This window comes from Xiphias gladius, chromosome 22 (genome assembly GCF_016859285.1).
Source record: "Xiphias gladius isolate SHS-SW01 ecotype Sanya breed wild chromosome 22, ASM1685928v1, whole genome shotgun sequence".
In the NCBI taxonomy this organism is placed as follows: domain Eukaryota; kingdom Metazoa; phylum Chordata; class Actinopteri; order Istiophoriformes; family Xiphiidae; genus Xiphias; species Xiphias gladius.
Window position 1 is genome coordinate 6,952,600 of NC_053421.1, and position 11,000 is coordinate 6,963,599.

General features: G+C 45.1%; 1 protein-coding gene across 1 annotated transcript in view; it reads left to right on the top strand.

Moving 5' to 3' along the window:
* Positions 1–10,373: 10,373 nt before the first annotated feature.
* LOC120783947 overlaps positions 10,374–11,000 on the top strand; it is a 14,183-nt gene continuing 13,556 nt past the window's right edge. Inside the window, exons 1-2 of the mRNA XM_040117354.1 lie at positions 10,374–10,570; positions 10,652–10,986. Coding sequence (XP_039973288.1) covers positions 10,374–10,570; positions 10,652–10,986 — 532 coding nt within the window. The remainder of the gene's footprint in view (positions 10,571–10,651; positions 10,987–11,000) is intronic.

An 11,000-nucleotide genomic window follows, 5' to 3' on the forward strand; every position in this document is an offset into this window, starting at 1 on the left:
TTGTAGGCTACAGCTGTGTGGCAGAAATATCAGTATGAGGTGCAGGTTCAAGCTTCAGCTGTCTGTTTGAAACTGCAGGTTTAGGTGGCACCTGGGAGGCCGATCCCTCAGCTATCAGCTCAGATTCCCTCAGCTTCTGTGGATCCGTCTTCCTGTCTGGGTTCGGGAGGCAGGCACACTCTCCACGTTTAAGAGTAGACTTAAAACCTGCCTTTCTGATGAAGCTCCTAGTTAGGGCTGGCTCGGCTTGGCTTGAACCTGCCTCTGGTTATGCTGCTATGGGCCTTGACGGAAGTAACAAGAATTTAAATATTACTTTAGGTATTGGCAACATGTAATCAGAAAACTGAAACAGTGAAGGTAATAAAACCTTTTTGTAGACGGGCCACGAAGTCAGGTAGAACAGCAGGAGCCACCTCTAGGCCCTTATCCTGTCAGCTGATATTGTTCTTCAGTGCTGCAAATGTCATAAACTAGTATGCTGCCATATTCTGTATGAAATTATAATGTCACATGTCTGTTGGGAACTATATATTAAGTTCAAGTACTTCAGAGTTGTACTTGCATAAACCTAATATCACTGTGTACTATGTATCCAGGATGGGAGCCGGTGATATAAAGGATTTGATTAGACATATAAAAAGATGACATTAGTGTCAGTAAGGCAGTGATTTCAATTCCTTTTGGCACATTTCTGGTCCCTCTGTTAGTGAATATATCAATATGAGCAGGTACAGTCCAGTACTGACAGTGACCATCTCCTACATTGTTTATTACATCCGCAGGCGAGAGTGCTTTTTCTTTCCAATCATTCATCTATATTTCTCTTCTTTTTAAATTTATGAATTCATTCCGTGCGACCTCCCGGTGGGGGAGTGTTCATGCTCATAGGTTAAACATGAATGAACTTAGAAGGCTCTGAAATTCAAAGCTCATAGTTTCCATGTTGGAAGTTTGTTGTGTAGCTTTGGTCAGTTTCTATGAGTCTTTAGTCCTCGTCAGGATGAAAGAAGTCCTCAGCAGAAGCTTTGATTTGAAAGAAATTGTCGAGTGGAACATGAGAAAAAAGGTTTCTTGACTGTTGGAGGTTTTGCTTGTGTTTAAATGATGATCACATATGAATGATGCACCTGGAGACAAACGTAGGAACCATGGAATCCTTGACCTCCATTTTGTGCAGATCCTTTTTACAGTCACGTCTCACCTCTGCGATGGGAGGTTTCATCCAGTCAGCCTGTATAAGACCTGAGCTCAAACCCACGTCTCACTATGAATAAATGTCCACATCTGACAGTGTCCTCAGTCATATTCTTCATTTGACCTCGGCTATACACTGTATCATGGAGGCTCTGTCTCACACTCTCAGACACAAACAAATCTCGCCCGTCAGAGGAATCCACAAAACCATTCCTTGATTAAAAGTTTAGATATTTAGCTTTTAAGACTGTCTCCACACGCAGGACATCTTCTTAACATTGGCTCCTCTCTACATCTCAGGACTGACACTGATCCACAATCAAAACAGAGCACAAAAGGCCATTTTTGCGTGGTTTTGTTTAACGGGGGCGCACTAACACAGACATCTCCACAAGTACAAATCACCTGTCACGTGTGTTGAGTTTTAGCTCTTTTACTTTGCTCCACAATAATCTGCATCTGTCACAGAATAAAAGAGTTGTCCAAATACAATTTTGAACACGTTTCTAAGACTGTTTCCTTTGAGTTTATTAAACACTTGTAGTCCTCACAAAGCAGCAGGATCGACACGCGCGTCTACATATTGAGAGAGGTGCGGCGCGGGTTTTACGCACGGGGCACCGCGCTGGTCATTTCGTTAATGACACTGCACCAGGATCAGTCAGAAACTAACGGTCACTGACTTTCCAGAAACTTCCATATCAGACACATATGCTGTTACAGGAAGATTCCAGGTATCAATATTGTAAACATCTGGAACACAGCAGCCATCCTCAGGGTGAGTCAGTGGGCTGGATGAGTCCAGCTCCATCCGAGCTGTCGGGACATTGTGATTATAATTAAAAGTCCAATCAGATTTTCTCCTGGAGAAACAAAATGTTTCATGTTTTTTCTGTCTGGTCAAATTTCTGGTTGAAGGCCGATTTTCAGTTTTGCTGCTTAAATTCAAAGTCTCGTGGTGTCTCACATTGCTGTGCGCATGGAGGCGAGGCGTCAATACTCACCACACTGAACACAGCCTCTCTTATCACTCACGTCAAATCCACACATCTGGCAACAGTAATAAGGAAAGCGCCTGTTTTTTCATCATTAGCGGTTCAGTGCAATAGCTGCGGTTAGATACATCATTAGCCTTCGTGCACACAGGAGTTTCAGTGTTTCCGCAAACATAGAGTTAACTCCGTTGAATGGTCTGAAATTTTGTATTGCGATATTTTACCTTTGCTCTGGGTCGTTTATCACGTCTGAGTTTCACTGCGCTAAACTTTTGATGCAAAGAGTCAAAGTGACTGACACTGAAACACAACGAGCTGAATTCAAATTCTAAATCACCTCGTATTAGTGCAGGTTTCAGCGTTTATTAATAGGCGTAGCTACAGGTCACTGAATCAATGCAACATGTGTTTGCAAATGATTCTCCCTGTTTTAACATCACTACACTCGTAAGCAGCAGAGCTACATAAGTAATTCATCACCATCGCTACTCTATGATCTGTGTGAGGAAGAGGGAAAGCACGGAGAACAAAATGTCGTTTAGGTGGTTAGGCTGAATTATTCTTCTCATGAGAAAAAAACAAAATCCCTTTCAGCCATTTCAGAGGAGGAAGTAAATATCCATATCGCCTCATCTTCATATTACACACCCATATATGAGCGGGCTCTGCAGATCTGCTGGCACATGGGCTCTTATAAGTCTCAGGTAGGACCCACTTTAGTTTTCATGTCCACACCAACATAAGATAAAAGCTAAAGTTTCCCAAACTGTTTATTGTACTTAAACTTAAAGACATGTGGTCTCTTGTATGTTGTGTAGATTGCACTGGTGGCTGAACTTCTGAGGCTTCAGCAGAAAAACCAGCTCCCATCTGAGGTGACTGCTGAAGACATGACTGAGCTGCTGGTGGAGGAGAGCAAAACCACACTGAGAGTGCAGTGAGTTACTGATACACGCACACACACGCAGACGCGCACACACTCAAAGACTCAGACCAGCACTACACCTGACATGAACTCTGCTCATGTCACACCAATCTGCGTGTAACGAGAGAGAGAGGAACAGTAAAGATGAGGCTTGTGTTTTCTTTCTGTTTGAAGGCTCTGGGAGTTTGAACTGGAGGACTTTGAAGAGGACGAGGCCAGACCTCTTCTCAAGCTGGTAAGACCACAATCCTGAGAAGACTTCACAGTAGTTTGGAGTGAACATGACACTTGATTTATTCTGTAAATGTATCCAATCTGCTCATCGTATCTCGTTCCTTGTTTCAGATGTGGGAAGTGAACACCAGCATGAAGATGAGGGACGTTGAGTTTGAAGCCAGAAGGCTGCTCAACTCACCAGAGAACATCCCTCCTCAGTTTCAGTGAGTTGTATTTGACACACATTTATTATCAGTTACACTGCAGTAGCTGCAATGTCTCTTTGTTGTTATGACGTGGTTTTAAATCAAACTTTGAATGACTGTAACCTACAGACATCCCAAGATCATCAGCACGGCTCAGAAGTACGCCAGGAGCCTGACAGAGCAGCAGCAGCAGCAGCAGGAGGACCCCAGCTCCAAACTGCTGGGGCCAAGGGAGGTTGTGATGGAAGTGGTTCCAAAAGTCCTGCAAGGCTTTTGGTTGCCTCCTCCGAACACCTCCTTCAACATGCCCTCCCAGCAGCTCGGTAAAATGGCGGTTGGAGTCACAAAAGCAGTTGAGGACCGGGTCTCGGCTGCTCTGTCCTCCATGCTACTTCAGGTCACCTTCTCTCGCTCCATCAGGGACAACGTGGTCCTGTCTATCCAGGAAAAGGTTAGACAGGGTTACACTCAAGACGTCCTGGTGAAGATGCTGAACTGCTTCGCAGCAGAGGTGCTGAACACCATCAGCTATGTCGCAACGGGAGAAATCTCTGCGCTTTTTCAGCCTCACAGTTACATTAAACTGTCTCCAAACCTGAATGCCAGAGAGGCCTGCACCCAGCCAGCAGATGTGGTGGATGGTGCAGAAGACAAACCCAGCCCTGCTGAAGGTGTGAATAAGGAGCCTGGTCTGGAGGAAGACAGTGAACCAAACAGAGAAACAGACTCCGCTGTCGTTACTCCTCCACCAACTCCTCTGACCAGCACTGCCGAACTCCTGGACAACACCGCCGTCCAGAATGGCTTGAACCACAAGCTGGATGAAGAAGACGAAAAGCCCATATCCAGCTCAGAACCAGACTCTAGTGTGGCTCCAGCTCAACCACTCCCTCTGACCCCTGCTGCTGAGACTCCAGTCACTGCTTCCGTCCTGGATGCTGAGAAGATGAGTGAGGAACCCACCAGAGAACCAGACTCTGCCTTGGATCCAGCTCAACCAGCTCTTCGGACCCTTGCAGACGAACCTCCTTTCATCCCTGCAGCGCAGGATGACCTGACCACCAGTGCTGAACATCCTGCCAACTCCACCATCCAAAATGATTTGAACAGTAGCCTGGATGAAGCAGAGGAACAGTCAGCGCTCAGCCTAGAGTCTGCTGTTATTTCTCCTCTACCTGCTCCTCTGACCCCCTATCCCGTAACTTCTACCAGCGTCGCCCACATCGCTGACGCCACCAACACCTCCAACGCCCAGCAGCCAATGCTCGGTCCAGAACCAGACTGCGCCTCTGTTACCACTCCTCCACCACCTTTGACCCCTCTTGCTGATGAGTCTCGTGTCATCTCTGTAGTACAGGATGAGCTGGTCATCACGCAGCAGCCAGTCAGGGTGGAGGAATCTTTCAACACCACAAATGGTAGGAAATATTATTCAGGTCCATTCCCAGTGGTTAATTGTTAATTCTACTGCGATGTGTTAAGGCACTGACTGTCCTCCTTTGGTGTTTCAGAGGTTAAAAAGACAGAGATGAGTGGATTCAGCCGCTTCTTCACTCTGCTGCAAAAAAACGTCTACTGCTGCTTCCTGCCTGAAGACAACGCAGAGACAGAATGAAATTCTCTCTGTAAAAAATCATTTTCATGCTGCATTGCAGTCTTTATTTCTTTGTTCCATTTTGTGTTTCTTGTATTGTGAATTAATAAAACTCAACATGAAGACATGTCATGGTAATTCAGTGTTGCATGAAAAAATTTGTACATAAAATACTGCATAATTTGTATAGGTTTATTTTCTAGGGGGGTATTTCACGAGCACTTGACTTTTTTTTTTTTCCTTTTTTCTTTTTTGTAACCAATGAAATAGAAATGTACAGTAGTAAGGTGTCCATCTATGAAACCACAGCATTTCCATTGAACCACATTTATATTTGAAACTTTTTCTTTCCTTCAAAATTTTTGCCAAAACCATTTTAGCATAAATCAAAAATCAGTATTCAAGTGGAGAAATAACTTTTCATAGTAGCATCCAAATATGTCACAGCCTCAGTGAAAACCAGCGGAACAACATATGCAAACTGGAATGAGCTCCTAAAAATGCCTCTTCTTTTTATTTCTTTTCTTACCAGTTTTTCAATCATCCATATCCATTCATTCATTTGATAAATGTTTGACTTTTGTTTCAACAATTTGTTCAGAGACGTACAGTTTGTTACTTTTCGCAGCTGGAAACAGCCTCATTCCACAGGACGAGCTCCGTTGGTGAGCACTGGGTTGTAGATGGTGCCTTTGACAAAACACAGCGCTCATCCTCTCATTTTTGAGTGTGAACTCCAAGGGGGGGATTACCTGCGAAAGACAAGTCACATCAGATGAAACTGAGGGGAAATCTTTATGTAGAAATAGAGGACAGGAGGTTACCCAAGGGAACAAGGTGACTTGAGGAAAAATAAAGCTACCTGCTGATAGTCTTCATTGAATATTGTACCTGGTAAGCCTTTATACATTCTGAGAAAGCCGGGGTTGCAGCTTCCACGAGGTTGGGTGCCAAAGACTGAAGCGGGAGTTGGAGCTGCATCCGGTTGTCATTTGTTTGAAGTTTGCAGGAAGAATCGAATGGTGGCTGCCAAAGGTGGTGGTGAGGGTGCATAGGTTGCTGGATGAGACTGTAGGTGGGGGATATGGGAGAATCTGAAGATGGAGACGACAATACACGTTAATGGAAGAGGGTGGAGGTTAAGGTTTTGGCTGCAGCTGTGTGGCAGAAATATGAGTTGGAGGTGCAGGTTGTTGGTAGAGGCTGCAGGTAGAGTTGTAGGCTACTACTGTGTGGCAGAAATATGAGTTGGAGGTGCAGGTTCAAGCTTCAGCTGTCTGTTTGAAACTGCAGGTTGAGGTGGCACCTGGGAGGCCGATCCCTCAGCTATCAGCTCAGATTCCCTCAGCTTCTGTGGATCCGTCTTCCTGTCTTGGTCCGGGAGGCAGGCACACTCTCCACGTTTAAGAGTAGACTTAAAACCTGCCTTTCTGATGAAGCTCCTAGTTAGGGCTGGCTCGGGCTTGGCTTGAACCTTCCTCTGGTTATGCTGCTATGGGCCTAGACGGAAGTAACAAGAATTTAAATATTACTTTAGGTATTGGCAACATGTAATCAGAAAACTGAAACAGTGAAGGTAATAAAACCTTTTGTAGACGGGGCCACGAAGTCAGGTAGAACAGCAGGAGCCACCTCTAGGCCCTTATCCTGTCAGCTGATATTGTTCTTTAGTGCTGCAAATGTCATAAACTAGTATGCTTCCATATTCTTTATGAAATTATAATGTCACATGTCTGTTGGGAACTATATATTAAGTTCAAGTACTTCAGAGTTGTACTTGCATAAACCTAATATCACTGTGTACTATGTATCCAGGCTGGGAGCCGGGTGATATAAAGGATTTGATTAGACATATAAAAAGATGACATTAGTGTCAGTAAGGCAGTGATTTCAATTCCTTTTGGCACATTTCTGGTCCCTTTGTTAGTGAATATATCAATATGAGCAGGTACAGTCCAGTACTGACAGTGACCATCTCCTACATTGTTTATTACATCCGCAGGCGAGAGTGCTTCTTTCTCTTTCCAATCATTCATCTATATTTCTCTTTTTTAAATTTATGAATTCATTCCGTGCGACCTCCCGGGGTGGGGGAGTGTTCATGCTCATAGGTTAAACATGAGTGAACTTAGAAGGCTCTGAAAGTCAAAGCTCATAGTTTCCATGTTGGAAGTTTGTTGTTTGGCTTTGGTCAGTTTCTATGAGTCTTTAGTCCTCGTCAGGATGAAAGAAGTCCTCAGCAGAAGCTTTGATTTGAAAGAAGTTGTCGAGTGGAACATGAGAAAAAAGGTTTCTTGACTGTTGGAGGTTTTGCTTGTGTTTAAATGATGATCACATATGAATGATGCACCTGGAGACAAACGTAGGAACCATGGAATCCTTGACCTCCATTTTGTGCAGATCCTTTTTACAGTCACGTCTCACCTCTGTGATGGGAGGTTTCATCCAGTCAGCCTGTATAAGACCTGAGCTCAAACCCACGTCTCACTATGAATAAATGTCCACATCTGACAGTGTCCTCAGTCATATTCTTCATTTAACCTCGGCTATACACTGTATCAGGGAGGCTCTGTCTCACACTCTCAGACACAAATCTCTCGCCCGTCAGAGGAATCCACAAAACCATTCCTTGATTAAAAGTTTAGATATTTAGCTTTTAAGACTGTCTCCACACGCAGGACATCTTCTTAACATTGGCTCCTCTCTACATCTCAGGACAGACACTGATCCAAAATCAAAAGAGAGCACAAAAGGCCATTTTTGCGTGGTTTTGTTTAACGGGGGCGCACTAACACAGACATCTCCACAAGTACAAATCACCTGTCACGTGCGTTGAGTTTTAGCTCTTTTACTTTGCTCCACAATAATCTGCATCTGTCACAGAATAAAAGAGTTGTCCAAATACAATTTTGAACACGTTTCTAAGACCGTTTCCTTTGAGTTTATTAAACACTTGTAGTCCTCACACAGCAGCAGGATCGACACGCGCGTCTACATATTGAGAGAGGTGCGGCGCGGGTTTTACGCACGGGGCACCGCGCTGGTCATTTCGTTAATGACACTGCACCAGGATCAGTCAGAAACTAACGGTCACTGACTTTCCAGAAACTTCCATATCAGACACATATGCTGTTACAGGAAGATTCCAGGTTTCATATTGTAAACATCTGGAACACAGCAGCCATCCTCAGGGTGAGTCAGTGGGCTGGATGAGTCCAGCTCCATCCGAGCTGTCGGGACATTGTGATTATAATTAAAAGTCCAATCAGATTTTCTCCTGGAGAAACAAAATGTTTCATGTTTTTTCTGTCTGGTCAAATTTCTTGTTGAAGGCCGATTTTCAGTTTTGCTGCTTAAATTCAAAGTCTCGTGGTGTCTCACATTGCTGTGCGCATGGAGGCGAGTCGTCAATACTCACCACACTGAACGCAGCCTCTCTTATCACTCACGTCAAATCCACACATCTGGCAACAGTAATAAGGAAAGCGCCTGTTTTTTCATCATTAGCGGTTCAGTGCAATAGCTGCGGTTAGATCCATCATTAGCCTTCGTGCACACAGGAGTTTCAGTGTTTCCGCAAACATAGAGTTAACTCCGCTGATGGTCTGAAGTTTTGTATTGCGATATTTTAACTTTGCTCTGGGTCGTTTATCACGTCTGAGTTTCACTGTGCTAAACTTTTGATGCAAAGAGTCAAAGTGACTGACACTGAAACACAACGAGCTGAATTCAAAATTCTAAATCACCTCGTATTAGTGCAGGTTTCAGCGTTTATTAATAGGCGTAGCTACAGGTCACTGAATCAATGCAACATGTGTTTGCAAATGATTCTCCCTGTTTTAACATCACTACACTCGTAAGCAGCAGAGCTACATAAGTAATTCATCACCATCGCTACTCTATGATCTGTGTGAGGAAGAGGGAAAGCAGGGAGAACAAAATGTCGTTTAGGTGGTTAGGCTGAATTATTCTTCTCATGAGAAACAAACAAAATCCCTTTCAGCCATTTCAGAGGAGGAAGTAAATATCCATATCGCCTCATCTTCAAATTACACACCCATATATGAGCGGGCTCTGCAGATCTGCTGGCACATGGGCTCTTATAAGTCTCAGGTAGGACCCACTTTAGTTTTCATGTCCACACCAACATAAGATAAAAGCTAAAGTTTCCCAAACTGTTTATTGTACTTAAACTCAAAGACATGTGGTCTCTTGTATGTTGTGTAGATTGCACTGGTGGCTGAACTTCTGAGGCTTCAGCAGAAAAACCAGCTCCCATCTGAGGTGACTGCTGAAGACATGACTGAGCTGCTGGTGGAGGAGAGCAAAACCACACTGAGAGTGCAGTGAGTTACTGAGACACGCACACACACGCACACGTGCACACACTCAAAGACTCAGACCAGCACTACACCTGACATGAACTCTGCTCATGTCACACCAATCTGCGTGTAACGAGAGAGAGAGAACAGTAAAGATGAGGCTTGTGTTTTCTTTCTGTTTGAAGGCTCTGGGAGTTTGAACTGGAGGACTTTGAAGAGGACGAGGCCAGACCTCTTCTCAAGCTGGTAAGACCACAATCCTGAGAAGACTTCACAGTAGTTTGGAGTGAACATGACACTTGATTTATTCTGTAAATGTATCCAATCTGCTCATCGTATCTCGTTCCTTGTTTCAGGTGTGGGAAGTGAACACCAGCATGAAGATGAGGGACGTTGAGTTTGAAGCTAGAAGGCTGCTCAACTCACCAGAGACCATCCCTCCTCAGTTTCAGTGAGTTGTATTTGACACACATTTATTATCAGTTACACTGCAGTAGCTGCAATGTCTCTTTGTTGTTATGAAGTGGTTTTAAAACAAACTTTGAATGACTGTAACCTACAGACATCCCAAGATCATCAGCACGGCTCAGAAGTACGCCAGGAGCCTGACAGAGCAGCAGCAGCAGCAGCAGGGGGCCCCCAGCTCCAAACTGCTGGGGCCAAGGGAGGTTGTGATGGAAGTGGTTCCAAAGTCCTGCAAGGCTTTTGGTTGCCTCCTCGAACACCTCCTTCAACATGCCCTCCCAGCAGCTCGGTAAAATGGCGGTTGGAGTCACAAAAGCAGTTGAGGACCGGGTCTCGGCTGCTCTGTCCTCCATGCTACTTCAGGTCACCTTCTCTCGCTCCATCAGGGACAACGTGGTCCTGTCTATCCAGGAAAAGGTTAGACAGGGTTACACTCAAGACGTCCTGGCGAAGATGCTGAACTGCTTCGCAGCAGAGGTGCTGAACACCATCAGCTATGTCGCAACGGGAGAAATCTCTGCGCTTTTTCAGCCTCACAGTTACATTAAACTGTCTCCAAACCTGAATGCCAGAGAGGCCTGCACCCAGCCAGCAGACGTGGTGGATGGTGCAGAAGACAAACCCAGCCCTGCTGAAGGTGTGAATAAGGAGCCTGGTCTGGAGGAAGACAGTGAACCAAACAGAGAAACAGACACTGCTGTCATTACTCCTCCACCAACTCCTCTGACCAGCACTGCCGAACTCCCGGACAACACCGCCGTCCAGAATGGCTTGAACCACAAGCTGGATGAAGAAGGCGAAAAGCCCATATCCAGCTCAGAACCAGACTCTAGTGTGGCTCCAGCTCAACCACTCCCTCTGACCCCTGCTGCTGAGACTCCAGTCACTGCTTCCGTCCTGGTTGCTGAGAAGTTGAGTGAGGAACCCACCAGAGAACCAGACTCTGCCTTGGATCCAGCTCAACCAGCTCTTCGGACCCTTGCATACGAACCTCCTTTCATCCCTGCAGCGCAGGATGACCTGACCACCAGTGCTGAACATCCTGCCAACTCCACCATCCAAAATGGTTTGAACAGTAGC